Genomic DNA, 21,246 nt, shown 5'->3' with positions numbered 1-21,246 from the left:
AAGACTTACAGAAAACATTTGACCTGTGTCATTGCCAACAAAGGGTATATAACAAAGTATTGAGAAACTTTTGTTATTGACCAAATACTTATTTTCCACCATAATTTGCAAATAAATTCATTAAAAATCCTACAATGTGATATTCTGGAATTTTTGTCTGTCATAGTTGACGTGTACCTATGATGAAAATTACAGGCCTCTCTCATCTTTTTAAGTGGGAGAACTTGCACAATTGGTGGCTGACTAAATACTTTTTTCCCCCACTGTATTTAAAGTGCATTTTACATGGGTCACAACCATAGAAATATAATTACTAGAATGGGTGTCCCAATTCAAGTCAATGAGGCCCTAATGGGTGGACCGGTGGGCAGTACTTAACATAATTAAATATAAGAATGTAGGAAACTGGGGAAATATGGAGAACAATGAAGAATAGAGGGAAAACATTAACAACAAAATGAAGGGAGAAAATAGTCCACAGAAGAGAGAGGGAATACAATATTCTAAGTGGTATGCTCGTTTGGATATTGGAACATACCGCATAACACATTTGGGAGGAGCAAAAACAACACCATGCCATGAGAGAGAAAATCAGTTGGAACTGGGAAAGGCTACAGTTCGCTCTAACTGCTGTCATTCACTGTTTCATCAGTGGCCAATTCAACACTCTTTCCACAAAGAAGTTGGTCTAGCAATAGCTTGAATGTGTACTACATCAGTTTTTACATTGCTGATGCATTTCAAAAGACCCCTTCAGAGGAAGTTGCCACCCCTATTTCGATCATTCTAGTAATAGAGCGGAAATGCTTGTTACGGTTCCACCTCTGAAGAATGATGGGAGTCTACTTATACATATTCACGAATCTGGGGTGGGAAGGTACGTTGTGGGGATTTCCACGTGGAGAAACAACAAATAGGGCACTGACAGCTGTCAGTCTAGCTTGCTAGAATGCTAAGCTTATCTAGCTAGCTAGCTAGCTAGCTAGCAAGCATGCTAAGCTTTTCTAGCTAACCTTATCTACCTAGCTAGATTGCATGCTAACCTTATCTACCTAGCTAATGTTATCTGTTGTTATACACCGTATTCAAAAGATTAGCCAGCTGGCTAGGCTATGGCTGGATCTGAATTTGCTAAATGCAATCATATCACGCATTTATACAATAGAAAAAAAAAAAGAAAAAAAAGGACAAATTATCCAATGGATTATGATCATTTTAAATATAGGCCTCAGCTCGAGACGTCTTGTTTTCCTCCGGGTGTTATCCTTGTGACAGCGTGGCTGGAGTTATGTCTTCTGGGGTGCGTTGGAAAATGTAAGCTGTTACTTGTTCCTACAGTTGGTACTATTGAATGTGTACTAGAGCAGCTATGCTACATTTAGTTCCTCCCTCCTGCTATTACTATGCTATAACCAATATTATGGTCGGCAATAATTAGTGACTATTTACAAACTCCTATTTATTATTATTTCATACCATCTATTGTTCTCATTGTATTACTGTGTGATACCATTCAGCATATACAGTTTGATACAGTCCTCCCTCTTGTTGCTAATGTTGTGTAGTGCTCTTGTTGTATACCTGTATATAGTCCCGTATAGCTCAGTTGGTAGAAAATGGCGCTTGCAACGCCAGGGTTGTGGGTTCGATTCCCACGGGGGACCAGTACGAAAAAAAGTATGAAAATGTATGCACTCACTAACTGTATGTCGTTCTGGATAAGAGCGTCTGATAAATTACTGTAATGAGGAAGATAATGTATTTTCAGTGTTCAGTGTTTGACAACAGCTGATAATAAGATACATGTAAATGTACCTCTGAGACCATTCAGCCTTTATGTTTTATAATCATGTACAGTGTTTTACTTATCTATTGATATTGCTCTATTCAATATAATTCATCCATGCACAGTAGTTATGCTCTTCTCCTGCTATTTATTCATTTAATGTGTATTGTATCATATCTCTATTTCTGTTTCTGTTCTGTTTTAGACCATTCAATGAAGTCCTCTGTTTGGAACACTTTGGAGGTTGCCTCGTCTCACTAATAGGAGATAGTTGTCAATAAGCCACAGACCTGCTTATTCTGGAGGGTCCTCCCTCACAACACTATTTTCATTTGCTTTCATGGCTCAGGACGCAAGGCTGTTTGGCTCAGCTCATTTGCGAAGAGGAAGAACTTGGCAGCTGTTTCTGATTAATAAACAATGCCATGCTGGTGGGTGGTAACATTCAAATAAAATCCAGCCCTGAAAATAAATGTAGTTTGAAAAATAATTTGTACGTTATCTCATTGGAAAATACGGATTTCCACGAATGTCCCACTTCAAGGCCAAATATATCACTTTGACTAAAATGATGATGACCTATTGACATAAATTGTTGTACAACATCATGGGTAAGCTCTGGCCATCATCTTTCAGCTGGAAAAAGTGGATTTACTGGTGTGGGCGTTTAAATGTGCGAGACATGTTCCCTCTCGAAGGCTAATTAAGTTCTATTCCATTCTTGACTTTATCAATAGCATAAAGCATCTACATGCATTATAATAATAATAATAATAATAATAATAATATGCCATTTAGCAGACGCTTTTATCCAAAGCGACTTACAGTCATGCGTGCATACATTTTTGTGTATGGCATTAAATATGTTATTTTTGTTCATATTCTTGGGTAGATAGAGGGCCCAGTCTTTACCTTTCTCCATGACACTCTGCCGCAGTGCTTTGGCCACCAGCACGCGGACGTTGGCCACAGGGTCCAACGACAGGCTGAGGAGACTTGGGAGGAGGTGCTGGGCAAACTGGTCCATGGGCATACAGTCCTCCTCCACGATGGCCTGGGGAACACAGTGAAGAGAGTTAATAGAAAAACTGATTTAGATAGAAAGACAGACGGATGACAGATGGAGAGCAGGGTCGTGTTCATTAGGGAATGCAACAGATTATTTTTTTATTACAACGGAAAACTAAAGTTTACATTTCTTATTGGTTTCCCTTCCGTTTGGTGCCTAATGAACATGACCAAGCAGTCAGACATACAATTCTCACACCCGCCTTCTTTCAGAATAGTGCTATGGCAAGTATGGCATTCAAAAAAAAAAGAGAAAAAAATAAAAATAAAAATAAAATATGGCTGATGCAATTTCACACTAAAACATTTTCTGAAGTTAGCAACTATTGGGATTAATGTTTATAAGGATTTATTTTCATAATACTATGTGTATCCTGACCTGGCAAATGAAGGCAAAGGCCTGGCGGCCCACCCATTTTGGACAGTGGCAGAAGCGGACGATGAGCTCGTTGATGAAGTTCAGGCCCAGCTCGTGGGCTCCGCACGCATACATCTTCTGTAAGATCTCCACCACCTGGGACAGACGAGATGATATTTGATTATATTTCCACAATATGAGGTCAAAATAACACTTTGAAATTGTGTATGAGCCGTTTGAAGAAAATGCCTTGAATTTCAGCCTGTTCAGGTGGGATGGAACTTGACGTCACAATGTGATGTGATTATAATAAACCAATGACTGTTCATCTGGGTAAGGGGGTGGGTTCTGTGTATGTAAATACAATTCATTACCAAAAGTATGTGGACACCTACTCGTCAAACATCTCATTCCAAAATCATGGACATTAATATGGAGTTGGTCCCCCGTTTGCTGCTATAACAGCCTCCACTCTTCTGGGAAGGCTTTCCACTAGATGTTGGAATATTGCTGCTGGGACTTGCTTTCATTCATTGTCATGCTGAAACAGGAAAGGGCCTAACACCAAACTGTTGTCACAAAGTTGGAAGCACAGAATCGTCTAGAATGTCATTGTATGCTGTAGCGTTAAGATTTCCCTTCACTGGAACTAAGGGGCCTAGCCCGAACCATGAAAAACAGCCCCAGAATATTTTATCTAAGCCACCAAACTTTACAGTTGGCACTATGCATTCGGGCAGGTAGCGTTCTCCTGGCATCCGCTAAACCCAGATTTGTCCGTCGGACTGCCAGATGGTGAAGTGTGATTCATCACTCCAGAGAAGGCGTTTCCACTGTTCCAGAGTCCAATGGCGGCGACCTTTACACCATTTCAGCCGACTCTTGGCATTGCGCATGGTGATCTTAGGCTTGTGTGCAGCTACTCGGCCATGGAAACCCATTTCATGAAGCTCCCGATGAACAGTTATTGTGCGTTCTTTGCTTCCAGAGGCAGTTTGGAACTCAGTAGTGAGTGTTGCAACCGAGGACAGACGATTTTTACGCGCTACGCGCTTCAGCACTCGGCGGTCCCGTTCTATGAGCTTGTGTGGCATACCACTTCGCGGCTGAGCTGTTGTTGCTCCTAGACATTTCCACTTCACAATAACAGCACTTACAGTTGACCGGGACAAACTGACTTGTTAGAAAGGTGGCATCCTATGACGGTGCCACTTTGAAAGTCACTGAGCTCTTCAGTAAGGCCATTCTACTGCCAATGTTTGTCTATGGAGATTGCATGGCTGTGTGCTCGATTTTATACACCCGTCAGAAATAGCCGAATCGACGAAATTGAAGGGGTGTCCACATACTTTTGTATATATAGTGTATGTGGGATGCTGGGCTGAAGGGAGTTGTAGTTTTCATTAAGCAAATATTCAACCTAGCGCCGCGTCATAAACGTGGTAATAAAATACAATGACCATAATCCATTGAGAGAAGGATAGAGACAGTTGGTGAAGTAGCTCTACCCGATTGGTAGTTGTAGTAGTTGGTAATAAGCAGTCTTGAAAGTATGCCGCATCTACTTTGAAGAGCTAGTCAAATGATATTGTCAGACAGCCTGCAGCATACTTAGGCAGCTACCAGCTAGCCACTAGCCTAGCTAAATAGGATGACTCAAAGACAGTACAGTATGACGGAGCATAGAGATAACGCTAGATGGTTGTCTGGCTGGCTGGCTGGCTGGTACTGCCTGAGCAGAGATGAGATGATGACTTTAAGGAATGAAAAATAATGAAGTCATCAAATAAAATTAAGTAATATACAATAATGAAATATGTTATTATTTCATAGTAATTTCCTATTGATGTCAACCCAATGTGGACCTGAAACAGACAATGGAATATTTACAATGTTTTGGCAATTGAATGTTGAATTATTTCATAATGCATTAAAAAAAAAGTACAATTATCGAAACCAAAATCAAAAACTTTGATTATGTTTTTAAAGAATGGAACCGACCTCAAAAAGCACTAATTGCTCAGCACCATTATTTAACCAGGTAAGCCAGTTGAGAACAAGTTAGAACACTATATAAGGAACAGGGTGCCATTTGCGACACAATATTTGGGTGCTTCCCATTCTTCAGAAAAGCAGGTCACTGCATGAAGATGAGATGACTGTACACTTCCACAGAAGTTTGTCACAATACAGACGTGCGCACAAACGTCATATCATTCAGGACAATCTGAGTACGTGAAAATGTTAAAAATTTATAAAAAATATAAAAAAAACTTTGTTACATCATTCAACAACACATTTTTTCAAGTACAAACGGCATGCCTACCAGCTTGTAAGAGATCCACCGGACCTCCGACACTTTGTCTGAGCAGAGGGTCAGTGCTATTTGTCTGAGGTAGTTATACACGTCATAGTGGCTGTACAACTCGATGATCAAGATCAGCTGCCTGTGGACACACACATGAAGACGTTCTGTTCAACACACACTGGCTCTGAAGTATAGGGGTCATCCTAAATAAAGTACATTTTCTTTCTCTGATATCTTCACTCCGCAAAGGAGTCCAACAATATTTCTATATGCATTGGGAGCACAGAGTAATAAAACCTAGAGGGTGACCCTCCTTTCGTTTCCATTGACTGATTATGTGACAGCATGGAGCGCCATGTTAACCTGAGTGCCAGTCTGTGTGCGCTATCATGCCAAGTCCTTGTCACTCATTGTCATGTATGGCTTGACACTGAGCAATGGAGTGGACAAGAGCACAAACAGATCTGGGACCAGGACCTGTATCCACAAACTGTCTCAGAGTAGGAGTGCTGATCTAGGACATATATCTATCTATATATCTATATCATCTTATTACGATCTAAAAGGCAAAACTGATTCTTACTCTGACACGCTTTGTGGATACGGGCCCAATGTTAGTAATTTACTGTCATATGCCATCCTGCTAAGGAGCATAATTCATTGGCTGATCCATCCTGCTGACCTAGATCGGCACCAAGACTGAACGTGACTTTCTTCGACGGTCACGGTAAATTGCACTTTTGGGTCTCGGTACACTCTTCGAGTCGCTGTCGCGGTAAATCATCGCACATTTGGGTCTCGGTACCTGAAGTGGAATCCTCTTCGTTTAGCTAGCATAAAATATGCCATTGGATTGCTCATAGAAACGCGCTGAATAATTTTTGCATATTGCAAATGGTTTAGAATTGGAAAATAATGAATGATTTGGAATGCTGTGTCTGACTACTTACTGTTGCTAAGGTGATAATCGTTCGAGTCCTATTGTTGCGCTTTCGGTACATGTCCAACAATAACATAGCCACACAGTTGAACAAATCTAATGTTTCATGATCAACTGATAGTAGGTTTAGTTATATTGACTTGGAAATACCTGGTATATTATGGTAAGAAGGTAGGCTTATTTTTTTATGGACTTGCGACAGCAGTCCCACTTGAAATACTATACAACTTATTTCAGACTTTTGAACGTGATTGGCTCAGCAGTCACAATTTAAACATAGTCAGTGGTGTAGTGCTGATTTTTAGGTGAGGGAGCGCAACAGTTTTTGTTTTTATATGACGTCATCTGTTCCCAATCAAAGTTTGAACCGACCAGTGGTTTTGAGCCCCACCTGTTTAGCTAAAAAAACTAAAAGAAAATAATATATATATATATATATATATATATATTTGCATGTTATTTTGGCATTAATATGTGTCACATATCAGTTTGCAAACAATGTAAAAAAATTAATCATATTGAGTTAATAAAGCTGCATACAAACATGGTCTCTTTTTTGCTTTCTTGAGTAAGGCAGCTCCAAAATGCAGGGGTTTCAGCCCAGCTCAGTGCTGCAGCTAGCGACTGGAACGAGTTGCAAACAACACTCAAACTGGACAGTTTTATCTCCATCTCTTCATTCAAAGACACAATCATGGACACTCTTACTGACACTTGTGGCTGCTTCGCGTGATTTATTGTTGTCTCTACCTTCTTGCCCTATGTGCTGTTGTCTGTGCCCAATAATGTTTGTACCATGTTTTGTGCTGCTACCATGTTGTGCTGCTGCCATGTTGTGTTGCTACCGTGTTGTTGTCATGTGTTGCTACCATGCTGTGTTGTCATGTGTTGCTGCCATGTGTTGTTGTCTTAGGTCTCTCTTTATGTAGTTTTGTGGTGTCTCGTCGTGATGTGTGTTTTGTCCTATAGTTTTATTTTTAATCCCCCGTCTCCGCAGCATTTTGGTTGGCCGTCATTGTAAATAAGAATTTGTTCTTAACTGACTTGCCTAGTTAAATAAAGGTTCAATAATGTTTTTTTGTTTTTTATTCTGTGGTGGTGGGGCAGTCAGGGGAAAATACAGAGCGTAGGGGTTGGTAATGTTCTCTAGTTGCTCCGTGATTGGCTCAGTGTTCTGTCACTCATGGGGACACTATGTCACCGCAAAATCTACAGGGAGAGCTAGAAAGTTCAAGCCCCTTTGGGTGCTGCCATAGATTTACATTAGCAGTGCCCATCCAAGAAGGCTCAAGGTCATTGGCCACAGATAAAATTACATCAAGTCACGTGTTATCCACCGTAGCTTTGATTGGACTGATCATGTCAACATCATACTTCTTAGCTAGCAAGCTAGACAAGCAGTCATCATCATGAATCACGTTGACAATCTACTGGTAAATCCTTTTCAATCCTTGTCATATGAAGAGAAATTAGAGATAAAACGTCTCGGTGCTCATCGGCCATGGACATAAACATTACACAAAAAGTCGGAAATCGCAAATTCAACAAAGAGTGGTTTGGAAGGAAGCAGTGGCTAACAGCAAGCGTCTCAAAACAATCACTATTTTGCTTCCCCTGCCTGCTATACGGTGGAGAGGGTGTGTGGTCCAAGTCTGGGTTTAAGGATTTAAAACATGTCTGAAAGGGTCTCAAAACATGTGAATTGTGCATCACATATAGACAATGCTGTTAAACTGGGATTACTGGGGAAATCAAACATTTTGGCTCAGCTAGACACCACATATAGATGAGCCATCGACCTTCACAACCAACAGACGGAGGAGAATAGGTACATGCTTGCCAGAATTATAGCATGCATTCAATTGTGTGGCAATTGTGAGACAGCACTGCAGGGCCTGTTTGTACAACTGTTCTGACTTGGTGGTGCACATGTAGCCTATAGCCTGTTTTAGAGAAATGTCATCATCAAATATTATAAGATCTTTCATTGTCTGCTCATGTGTCAACATTATTTATCCTATGGTTAAGACTTGGTGTACTGGCAGAATACTGTAAGAACGGCCCACGTTCTGAATTATGTCGCTGTCCATTTCAAAAGTGCTGAACAAATAGGCGGCGTATAGGCTACGTCCGTCTCAGCTCGCTACATCCGTCTCAGCTCGCTACATCCGTCTCAGCTCGCTACATCCGTCTCAGCTCGCTACATCCATCTCAGCTCGCTACATCCGTCTCAGCTCGCTACATCCGTCTCAGCTCGCTACATCCGTCTCAGCTCGCTACATCCGTCTCAGCTCGCTACATCCGTCTCAGCTCGCTACATCCGTCTCAGCTCGCTACATCCGTCTCATCTCGCTACATCCGTCTCAGCTCGCTACATCCGTCTCAGCTCGCTACATCCGTCTCAGCTCGCTCATGTCTTAATCCAAATGACGGTTTGTCTCTTAACCACTTATCGTTATTTATGCCATAGTTTGTACGTTTGTATAGGTCTATGTCATTAGTAAGCTATTCATTATTATAGGCAACGTTAGAATTATGCATTTAATTGTTTTGCTTACTTTGTGTGTTATAATTAGCTCAGGTGCTTTTCTCCACGAGGAGGGGATACTATAATGTAATGTTGTTAGGTCTGACCCAACAACATTATAGTATAGTATCCCCTCCTCGTAACCATGGTTACCAGTGATACAGCCTGGAATCAAACCAGGGGGTCTGTAGTGATGCCTCAAGCACTGAGATGCAGTGCCTTAGACCGCTGCACCACTCGGGAGCCCAGAATAATAGTGAAGACATCAAAACTATGAAATAACACATATGGAATCATGTAGTAACCAAAAAAGTGTTATACAAATCAAAATATATTTTATAATTGAGATTCTTCAAATAGCCACCCTTTGCCTAGATGACAACTTTGCACACTCTTGGCATTCTCTCAACCAGCTTCACCTGGAATACTTTCCCAACAGCCTTGAAGGAGTTCCCACATATGCAGAGGAGTTGTTGGCTGCTTTTCCTTCACTCTGCGGTACGACTCATCCCAAACCATCTCAATTTGGTTGAGGTTGGGGATTGTGGAGGCCAGGTCATCTGATGTAGCACTCCATCACTCTCCTTCTTGGTAAAATAGCCCTTACACAGCCTGGAGGTGTGTTGGGTCATTGTCCTGTTGAAAAACAAATGATAGTCCCACTAAGCCCAAACCAGATGGGATGGCGTATCGCTGCAGAATGCTATGGTATCCATGCTGGTTAAGTGTGCCTTGAATTCTAAATAAATCACAGTGTCACCAGCAAAGCACCCCCACACCATAACACCTCCTCCTCCATGCTTTACTGTGGAAAATACACATGCAGAGATAATCTGTTCACCCACACCGCGTCTCACAAAGACACGGCGGTTGGAACAAAAACCTCCAATTTGGACTCCAGACCTAAGGAAACATTTCCACCGGTCTAATGTCCATTGCTCGTGTTTCTTGGCCCAAGCAAGTCTCTTCTTCTTATTGGTGTCCTTTAGTAGTGGTTTCTTTGCAGCAATTGGACCATGAAGGCCTGATTCACACAGTCTCCTCTGAACAGTTGATGTTGAGATGTGTCTGTTACTTGAACTCTGTGAAGCATTTATTAGGGCTGCAATTTCTGAGGCTGGTAACTCTAATGAACTTATCCTCTGCAGCAGAGGTAACTGTTTGAATGTTAAATGACGAGACAGAGGCATTGATGCGAGTAACCAGTCTTGTTCAGTATATTGCAATACATCCGGGTATCTCAAGTACGCCGGTAAAACACTGGAGTTGCAGTAATTAACATTCACCAACAAATGGAATCATTGAGCCATCTTCCACCCATAACGTCTTCCCTTTTATAAAATAGGACAGGAGCTGTCAATTCACTAACAAAACAAACCTAGTAGTAATTTCCAACATGAACAGTTTAGTATTATTATTTTTTTTTAAATTCAGTTAACCACTTAACACATTTTGATACTCTCTTCACCTTTATCTCTGTCTGTCAACAATCCCTAATGGGAAACCTACAGATTAAGTATTTTTGGTGGCTGGGACAGATGCCCGCAGCGTGAAAAGACAGGGGGCTTGTCTGCGTGGACTGCGGGCTCCCGCACAGGCGTGTCACCTGACTGTCTAAGGGGAGTATTGATGGGCGAGGGAGTGGACGACCTGTGATCCCCTGGCTCTTCGCCCAGTGCCTCAGGCCCCATGTGACTTGCTGGGGTTCCGTCTTTTGTCATGCGACCCCTATGACCATCAGAGTTCTGAGTAGATGCTGGCTCAGCAATCCGAAGGTCAACCCTGTTACGACGGTACAGTGATCCATTCACTTCGACCAAGTAGGAGCGTGGTGCCACTTTCTGTACACAGGATCTGAGTCTCCAGAGGCCCGTCCGGTCCCCTGGTAGTGGCTTCATTCGCACCGTTTCACCCATCCTGAGCTCAGGTAAGTATTTTGCTGATTTGTCGTAGATGAACTTGGAGACCTGTCTTCTGTGACGTAGCTTCACCAGCACGTCTGTCACCACACATGGCTCCTGTCAGGTGGATGAATGATCTTGACAAAGGATAAAATGCTCACTAACAGGGATGTAAACAAATTTGTGCACAAAATTTGAGATAAATACGCTTTTTGTGTGTATGGAACATTTCTGGGATCTTTTATTTCAGCTCATGAAACATGGGACCAGAACTTTACATGTTGCGTTTATATTTTTGACCAGTGTAGTAGTCTATCAAAGTAATCAGAACAGATATTTTAATATATTTAACTTTGACTATATTTCACCACTTCACTTAAGTAAAAATACGTTTTAAACTTCAAGTATCACACAAATACTTTTAAAGAAGCAAGTCACAATTTTCCTTCATGGAAAATCACCTAGCTGAGTTTTATATTAATAAAAAATCTGTGTTGCAGGTGTTTTGAACCTTTGTGACAATGGTGTGACACTCATTTGCACAATTCATTTGTTGGTTTTTCTGATTTATATTATACATTTAATTACAGAATACTAAAAATAACAATACATAAAACATATTTTAAAAGAAACCATTGAATATTACAAAGGTTGTGAATTGCAAAGTTATGATATAAAATCTTTGAACAATGGTACATAATTGAAAAGAAAAATAAATGTAATTAAATGCATATACACTACCGGTCAAAAGTTTTAGAACACCTACTCATTCAAGGGTTTTTCTTTATTTTTACTATTTTCTACATTGTAGAATAATAATGTAGACATCAAAACTATGAAATAACACATATGGAATCATGTAGTAATCAAAATGTATTTTATAATTGAGATTCTTCAAATATCCACCCTTTGCCTTGATGACAGTTTTGCACACTCTTGGCATTCTCTCAACCAGCTTCATGAGGTAGTCACCTGGAATGCATTTCAATTAACAGGTATGCCTTCTTAAAAGTTAATTTGTGGAATTTCTTTCCTTCTTAATGCGTTTGAGCCAATCAGTTGTGTTGTGACAAGGGAGCGGGGGTATACAGAAGATTTCCCAAATAAGCAAAGAGAAACGACAGTCCATCATTACTTTAAGACATGAAGGTTAGTCAATATGGAACATTTCAAGAACTTTGAAAGTTTCTTCAAGTGCAGTCGCAAAAACCATCAAGCGCTATGATGAAACTGGCTCTCATGAGGACAGCCACAGGAATGGAAGACCCAGAGTTACCTCTGCTGCAGAGGGTAAGTTCATTAGAGTTACCAGCCTCAGAAATTGCAGCCCAAATAAATGCTTCACAGAGTTCAAGTAACAGACACATCTCAACATCAACTGTCCAGAGGAGACTGTGTGAAATCAGGCCTTCATGGTCGAATTTCTGCAAAGAAACCACTACTAAAGGACAGCAATAAGAAGAAGAGACTTGCTTGGTGCCAAGAAACACGAGCAGACCGGTGGAAATGTGTCCTTTGGTCTGGAGTTCAAATTGGAGGTTTTGGTTCCAACCGCTGTGTCTTTGTGAGACGCGGTGTGGGTGAACGGATGATCTCTGCATGTGTATTTACCACCGTAAAGCATGGAGGAGGTGTTATGGTGTGGGGGCGCTTTGCTGGTGACACTGATTTATTTAGAATTCAAGGCACACTTAACCAGCATTGCTACCACAGTATTCTGCAGCGATACGCCATCCCATCTGGTTTGGGCTTAGTGGGACAATCATTCGTTTTACAACAGGACAATGACCCAACACACCTCCAGGCTGTGTAAGGGCTATTTTACCAAGAAGGAGAGTGATGGAGTGCTGCATCAGATGACCTGGCCTCCACAATCCCCCAACCTCAACCAAATTGAGATGGTTTGGGATGAGTCGGACCGTAGAGTGAAGGAAAAGCAGCCAACAAGTGCTCAGCATATGTGGGAACTCCTTCAAGGCTGTTGGAAAAGTATTCCAGGTGAAGCTGGTTGAGAGAATGCCAAGAGTGTGCAACGCTGTCATCAAGGCAAAGTGTGGCAATTTGAAGAATCTATATATTCGGATTTGTTTAACAATTCTGTGGTTACTACATGATTCCATGTGTGTTATTTCATAGTTTTGATGTCTTCACTATTATTCTACAATGTAGAAAATAGTAAAAATAAAGAAAAACCCTTGAATGAGTAAGTGTTCTAAAACTTTTGACCGGTAGTGTATATTAACAGTTCAACCACATAAAGAAAGCAAGATGGGGAAAATTGCAGACAGATGAGATGAGTTAGGTAGGCTATAGTACTACCGCAGTGAACATTTCCATAAGATGGAAGACAGACTTGAGATGCACGCCACACCGCAATCAGTTTATGATCTCAAGTCGTGTCTATGGTCAAAAATGGGTTGCCATGTGTACAGGAGAGAAAAAAATAGATGAAAAAGACTACAAAAGTGACTTGGTGACAGCTCCCATTATATTCACACTCATGTCTCTACAGAAAACCCTACAACTGGCCTCGGCTCCTCTGACTACACAGGTTTGACTATACAATGCTTGCCAATGTTTGGAAGTGATTTGTTCTCCAACAAACTTATTTCACCACTACTGAGATATAATGGTCAGAGCGTCTTGGAACACAAACCCAGGGCACACAACCATACCTATACTGTACAATTTATTGTGGTCAGTGGACCGACTGACCAAAAAGTTACCATTTAACCATAGATCTGCTGTCATGATGTCGACCAAAATGGTATTGGGATCCACAATGTTGAAGTGGATAAGGGGGAGTGCTTCACAGGTCTTTACCAAACTATCAATCTCTTTTTCTGCTTCTTCGTTCTACAACAAACTCTGTCACTTTATCATAAGCCCTTGAGTCGAGAACACCCAAAATAACCTCCCTCCCCCCAAAAACACAATTGAAGGACTGTATGCCAAATGGCACCCTATTCCCTATACAGTATAAAAGGAATAGGTTGCCATTTGGGACGCAGTAATGACTTGCCCGCTGACACCAGAGGTTTATTCAGGGGAGAGCAATGTTACAGAATGTACAGATAATGATGCATTGTGTATCGAAGAATCACAATTCTAGTATGTCTATCTATACATTACATTTCTATCTGCAACGTTCTAAAGCGCTGTACCCCATTCTATAAGCTAATCTATCATTCTAAAAAAGGTTTCTTAACCCAAACGCCCCTATGGCAATACTGGCCCGAGTAATGTCCATACAGAGGTATTTCATTGGTCTCTGCCAAAAATGGGAGACTTGGGTCACATTATTGACGTGGTAAATACACAGAGGGAAGAAGCCATGAGTTCATTAACATCTTTCGTTTTGTCAAAAAAGTGTCCAATATGACTTAGGAGTGCCGAGTGGTTCGGCTGTTCCTTCTCCTAAGCAGTACTGGTTACGGAGGCCCTTGAAGACAATATGAAAAGAGAGAGAGAGAGGAACTGTGATGAGACCAGAGGACCTGAGAGAGCTGCCTGGATACGGATGGGTTGAGGTGACTCGACGACGAGACGCGAGCCACTTGGTGGGTTGCTTTCCACCTGGGATCCGACGCCATTTTGCGGTGGCTGGTTTAGCTTAGCTAGGTGCCGTTTTCAGATCGAGTGTGTGTGTGTGTGTGTGTGTGTATATGAGTGTGTGTATGAGTGTGTGTGTATATGAGTGTGTGTGTATGAGTGTGTGTCTGAGTGTGTGTGTGTGTTTGAGAAAGAGAGAATGAATGATTGTATGCAAGTCTATGCATGTAGGAGTGTGTGTGTGTGTATGTATGTATGTATGTATGTATGTGTATGTGTATGTGTGTGTATGAGTTTGTGTGTGTGTTTGTTTGAGAGAGAACATGAATGATTGTATGTATGTTTATGTATCACTGCCTTTATTTCCTACAAGCTAGTGGTCTGGTGCTGGTGATAGTTGTTGGCTGTGGGTCGGAGCAGGCTGGCTGGGTCTAGATTAAGGCAGCCATGTCCATAAGCACCATGTTGGGGTCCAGGCTGTCTGTCTGGTTCTGGTTTAAGGCAGCCGTGTCCATAAGCACCATGTTGGGGTCCAGGCTGTCTGTCTGGTTCTGGTTTAAGGCAGCCGTGTCCATAAGCACCATGTTGGGGTCCAGGCTGGCAAAGAAGCGTACGTCTCGGTCCTTGTCCGCCTGCAGGGCCATCACCGTCTCCTCCAGCTCGTCTAAGTAGGCACTGCCCGGCTCTTTGAAGTACGCTGCAAGTACAAGTCAAGTCAGTATTTATAGTGGGGGAAAAAAGTATTTAGTCAGCCACCAATTGTGCATGTTCTCCCACTTAAAAAGATGAGAGAGGCCTGTAATTTTCATCATAGGTACACGTCAACTATGACAGACAAATTGAGAAAAAAAATCCAGAACATCACATTGTAGGATTTTTTATGAATTTATTTGCAAATTATGGTGGAAAATAAGTATTTGGTCACCTACAAACAAGCAAGATTTCTGGCTCTCACAGACCTGTAACTTCTTCTTTAAGAGGCTCCTCTGTCCTCCACTCGTTACCTGTATTAACGGCACCTGTTTGAACTTGTTATCAGTATAAAAGACACCTGTCCACAACCTCAAACAGTCACACTCCAAACTCCACTATGGCCAAGACCAAAGAGCTGTCAAAGTACACCAGAAACAACATTGTAGACCTGCACCAGGCTGGGAAGACTGAATCTGCAATAGGTAAGCAGCTTGGTTTGAAGAAATCAACTGTGGGAGCAATTATTAGGAAATGGAAGACATACAAGACCACTGATAATCTCCCTCGATCTGGGGCTCCACGCAAGATCTCACCCCGTGGGGTCAAAATGATCACAAGAACGGTGAGCAAAAATCCCAGAACCACACGGGGGGACCTAGTGAATGACCTGCAGAGAGCTGGGACCAAAGTAACAAAGCCTACCATCAGTAACACACTACGCCGCCAGGGACTCAAATCCTGCAGTGCCAGACGTGTCCCCCTGCTTAAGCCAGTACATGTCCAGGCCCGTCTGAAGTTTGCTAGAGTGCATTTGGATGATCCAGAAGAGGATTGGGAGAATGTCATATGGTCAGATGAAACCAAAATATAACTTTTTGGTAAAAACTCAACTCGTCGTGTTTGGAGGACAAAGAATGCTGAGTTGCATCCAAAGAACATCATACCTACTGTGAAGCATGGGGGTGGAAACATCATGCTTTGGGGCTGTTTTTCTGCAAAGTGACCAGGACGACTGATCCATGTAAAGGAAAGAATGAATGGGGCCATGTATCGTGAGATTTTGAGTGAAAACCTCCTTCCATCAGCAAGGGCATTGAAGATGAAACGTGGCTGGGTCTTTCAGCATGACAATGATCCCAAACACACCGCCCGGGCAACGAAGGAGTGGCTTCGTAAGAAGCATTTCAAGGTCCTGGAGTGGCCTAGCCAGTCTCCAGATCTCAACCCCATAGAAAATCTTTGGAGGGAGTTGAAAGTCCGTGTTGCCCAGCGACAGCCCCAAAACATCACTGCTCTAGAGGAGATCTGCATGGAGGAATGGGCCAAAATACCAGCAACAGTGTGTGAAAACCTTGTGAAGACTTACAGAAAACATTTGACCTGTGTCATTGCCAACAAAGGGTATATAACAAAGTATTGAGAAACTTTTGTTATTGACCAAATACTTATTTTCCACCATAATTTGCAAATAAATTCATAAAAAATCCTACAATGTGATTTTCTGGAATTTTTGTCTGCCATAGTTGACGTGTACCTATGATGAAAATTACAGGCCTCTCTCATCTTTTTAAGTGGGAGAACTTGCACAATTGGTGGCTGACTAAATACTTTTTTTCCCCACTGTATTTAAAGTGCATTTTACATGGGTCACAACCATAGAAATATAATTACTAGAATGGGTGTCCCAATTCAAGTCAATGAGGCCCTAATGGGTGGACCGGTGGGCAGTACTTAACATAATTAAATATAAGAATGTAGGAAACTGGGGAAATATGGAGAACAATGAAGAATAGAGGGAAAACATTAACAACAAAATGAAGGGAGAAAATAGTCCACAGAAGAGAGAGGGAATACAATATTCTAAGTGGTATGCTCGTTTGGATATTGGAACATACCGCATAACACATTTGGGAGGAGCAAAAACAACACCATGCCATGAGAGAGAAAATCAGTTGGAACTGGGAAAGGCTACAGTTCGCTCTACCTGCTGTCATTCACTGTTTCATCAGTGGCCAATTCAACACTCTTTCCACAAAGAAGTTGGTCTAGCAATAGCTTGAATGTGTACTACATCAGTTTTTATATTGCTGATGCATTTCAAAAGACCCCTTCAGAGGAAGTTGCCACCCCTATTTCGATCATTCTAGTAATAGAGCGGAAATGCTTGTTACGGTTCCACCTCTGAAGAATGATGGGAGTCAACTTATACATATTCACGAATCTGGGGTGGGAAGGTACGTTGTGGGGATTTCCACGTGGAGAAACAACAAATAGGGCACTGACAGCTGTCAGTCTAGCTAGCAAGCATGCTAAGCTTTTCTAGCTAACCTTATCTACCTAGCTAGATTGCATGCTAACCTTATCTACCTAGCTAATGTTTCTGTTGTTGTTGCCGTTTATTTTTTATACACCGTATTCAAAAGATTAGCCAGCTGGCTAGGCTATGGCTGGATCTGGTATTCTTTAAGGAATACCTGGGATAGGATAAAGTAATCCTTCTACCCCCCCAGGTTCCCCACTGGCTATAGGGTGAATGCACCAATTTGTAAGTCGCTCTGGATAAGAGCGTCTGCTAAATGACGTAAATGTAAATGTAATCTGAATTTGCTAAATGTAATCATATCACGCATTTATACAATAGCAAAAAAAAAAAAAAAAAAGACAAATTATCCAATGGATTATGATCATTTTAAATATAGGCCTCAGCTCGAGACGTCTTGATTTCCTCCGGGTGTTATCCTTGTGACAGCGTGGCTGGAGTTATGTCTTCTGGGGTGCGTTGGAAAATGTAAGCTGTTACTTGTTCCTACAGTTGGTACTATTGAATGTGTACTAGAGCAGCTATGCTACATTTAGTTCCTCCCTCCTGCTATTACTATGCTATAACCAATATTATGGTCGGCAATAATTAGTGACTATTTACAAACTCCTATTTATTATTATTTCATACCATCTATTGTTCTCATTGTATTACTGTGTGATACCATTCAGCATATACAGTTTGATACAGTCCTCCCTCTTGTTGCTATTGTGTAGTGCTCTTGTTGTATACCTGTATATAGTCCCGTATAGCTCAGTTGGTAGAAAATGGCGCTTGCAACGCCAGGGTTGTGGGTTCGATTCCCACGGGGGACCAGTACGAAAAAAGTATGAAAATGTATGCACTCACTAACTGTATGTCGTTCTGGATAAGAGCATCTGATAAATTACTGTAATGAGGAAGATAATGTATTTTCAGTGTTCAGTGTTTGACAACAGCCGATAATAAGATACATGTAAATGTACCTCTGAGACCATTCAGCCTTTATGTTTTATAATCATGTACAGTGTTTTACTTATCTATTGATATTGCTCTATTCAATATAATTCATCCATGCACAGTAGTTATGCTCTTCTCCTGCTATTTATTCATTTAATGTGTATTGTATCATATCTCTATTTCTGTTTCTATTCTGTTTTAGACCATTCAAATAAGTCCTCTGTTTGGAACACTTTGGAGGTTGCCTCGTCTCACTAATAGGAGATAGTTGTCAATAAGCCACAGACCTGCTTATTCTGGAGGGTCCTCCCTCACACACTATTTTAATTTGCTTCATGGCTCAGGACGCAAGGCTGTTTGGCTCAGCTCATTTGCGAAGAGGAAGAACTTGGCAGCTGTTTCTGATTAATAAACAATGCCATGCTGGTGGGTGGTAACATTCAAATAAAATCCAGCCCTGAAAATAAATGTAGTTTGAAAAATAATTTGTACGTTATCTCATTGGAAAATACGGATTTCCACGAATGTCCCACTTCAAGGCCAAATATATCACTTTGACTAAAATGATGATGACCTATTGACATTAATTGTTGTACAACATCATGGGTAAGCTCTGGCCATCATCTTTCAGCTCGAAAAAGTGGATTTACTGGTGTGGGCGTTTAAATGTGCGAGACATGTTCCCTCTCGAAGGCTAATTAAGTTCTATTCCATTCTTGACTTTATCAATAGCATAAAGCATCTACATGCATTATAATAATAATAATAATAATAATATGCCATTTAGCAGACGCTTTTATCCAAAGCGACTTACAGTCATGCGTGCATACATTTTTGTGTATGGCATTAAATATGTTATTTTTGTTCATATTCTTGGGTAGATAGAGGGCCCAGTCTTTACCTTTCTCCATGACACTCTGCCGCAGTGCTTTGGCCACCAGCACGCGGACGTTGGCCACAGGGTCCAACGACAGGCTGAGGAGACTTGGGAGGAGGTGCTGGGCAAACTGGTCCATGGGCATACAGTCCTCCTCCACGATGGCCTGCGGAACACAGTGAAGAGAGTTAATAGAAAAACTGATTTAGATAGAAAGACAGACGGATGACAGATGGAGAGCAGGGTCGTGTTCATTAGGGAATGCAACAGTTTTTTTTTTATTCCAACGGAAAACTAAAGTTTACATTTCTTATTGGTTTCCCTTCCGTTTGGTGCCTAATGAACATGACCAAGCAGTCAGACATACAATTCTCACACCCGCCTTCTTTCAGAATAGTGCTATGGCAAGTATGGCTGATGCAATTTCACACTAAAACATTTTCTGAAGTTAGCAACTATTGGGATTAATGTTTATAAGGATTTATTTTCATAATACTATGTGTTTCCTGACCTGGCAAATGAAGGCAAAGGCCTGGCGGCCCACCCATTTTGGACAGTGGCAGAAGCGGACGATGAGCTCGTTGATGAAGTTCAGGCCCAGCTCGTGGGCTCCGCACGCATACATCTTCTGTAAGATCTCCACCACCTGGGACAGACGAGATGATATTTGATGATATTTCCACAATATGAGGTCGAAATAACACTTTGAAATTGTGTATGAGCCGTTTGAAGAAAATGCCTTGAATTTCAGCCTGTTCAGGTGGGATGGAACATGACGTCACAATGTGATTATAATAAACCAATGACTGTTCATCTGGGTAAGGGGGTGGGCTCTAGACCATCCTATCACGGCTGTGTATGTAAATACAATTCATTACCAAAAGTATGTGGACACCTGCTCGTCGAACATCTCATTCTAAAATCATGGACATTAATATGGAGTTGGTCCCCCGTTTGCTGCTATAACAGCCTCCACTCTTCTGGGAAGGCTTTCCACTAGATGTTGGAATATTGCTACTGGGACTTGCTTTCATTCATTGTCATGCTGAAACAGGAAAGGGCCTAACACCAAACTGTTGTCACAAAGTTGAAAGCACAGAATCGTCTGGAATGTCATTGTATGCTGTAGCGTTAAGATTTCCCTTCACTGGAACTAAGGGGCCTAGCCCGAACCATGAAAAACAGCCCCAGAACATTTTATCCAAGCCACCAAACTTTACAGTTGGCACTATGCATTCGGGCAGGTAGCGTTCTCCTGGCATCCGCTAAACCCAGATTTGTCCGTCGGACTGCCAGATGGTGAAGTGTGATTCATCACTCCAGAGAAGGCGTTTCCACTGTTCCAGAGTCCAATGGCGGCGACCTTTACACCAGTTCAGCCGACTCTTGGCATTGCGCATGGTGATCTTAGGCTTGTGTGCGGCTACTCGGCCATGGAAACCCATTTCATGAAGCTCCCGATGAACAGTTCTTGTGCGTTCTTTGCTTCCAGAGGCAGTTTGGAACTCAGTAGTGAGTGTTGCAACCGAGGACAGACGATTTTTACGCGCTACGCGCTTCAGCACTCGGCGGTCCCGTTCTATGAGCTTGTGTGGCATACCACTTCGCGGCTGAGCCGTTGTTGCTCCTAGACATTTCCACTTCACAATAACAGCACTTACAGTTGACCGGGACAAACTGACTTGTTGGAAAGGTGGCATCCTATGACGGTGCCACTTTGAAAGTCACTGAGCTCTTCAGTAAGGCCATTCTACTGCCAATGTTTGTCTATGGAGATTGCATTGCTGTGTGCTCGATTTTATACACCCGTCAGAAATAGCCGAATTTGAAGGGGTGTCCACATACTTTTGTATATATAGTGTATGTGGGATGCTGGGCTGAAGGGAGTTGTAGTTTTCATTAAGCAAATATTCAACCTAGTGCCGCGTCATAAACGTGGTAATAAAATACAATGACCATAATCCATTGAGAGAAGGA

The 21,246-nt window shown here is 41.8% G+C and overlaps 1 protein-coding gene and 1 long non-coding RNA gene across 9 annotated transcripts in view; one reads left to right on the top strand and one right to left on the bottom strand.

Annotated features, from left to right (window-relative positions):
- LOC121577957 (serine/threonine-protein phosphatase 4 regulatory subunit 1) overlaps window positions 1-21,246 on the bottom strand; it is a 57,164-nt gene that overhangs the window by 1,741 nt on the left and 34,177 nt on the right. For 3 of the 8 annotated variants that reach the window (XM_041891960.2, XM_045223664.1, XM_041891961.2), the window contains exons 18-20: window positions 19,781-19,915; window positions 19,294-19,435; window positions 14,905-15,137 (exon numbers count right to left, since the gene is read on the bottom strand). In XM_041891960.2, coding sequence (XP_041747894.1) covers window positions 14,905-15,137; window positions 19,294-19,435; window positions 19,781-19,915 — 510 coding nt within the window. Of the gene's footprint in view, window positions 1-14,855; window positions 15,138-19,293; window positions 19,436-19,780; window positions 19,916-21,246 lie in introns of those variants that run through there. The other 5 variants (XM_045223665.1, XM_041891962.2, XM_045223666.1 and 2 more) reach the window with 5 other exon arrangements.
- On the top strand, window positions 315-2,361 carry LOC123492027. Its single transcript, XR_006661592.1, has 3 exons — window positions 315-877; window positions 1,226-1,314; window positions 1,992-2,361. It is a non-coding gene; the product is annotated as an uncharacterized LOC123492027 (long non-coding RNA).

This window comes from Coregonus clupeaformis, chromosome 12, assembly GCF_020615455.1.
Source record: "Coregonus clupeaformis isolate EN_2021a chromosome 12, ASM2061545v1, whole genome shotgun sequence".
NCBI lineage: Eukaryota > Metazoa > Chordata > Actinopteri > Salmoniformes > Salmonidae > Coregonus > Coregonus clupeaformis.
This window is presented reverse-complemented; position numbering and strand designations above follow the sequence as displayed.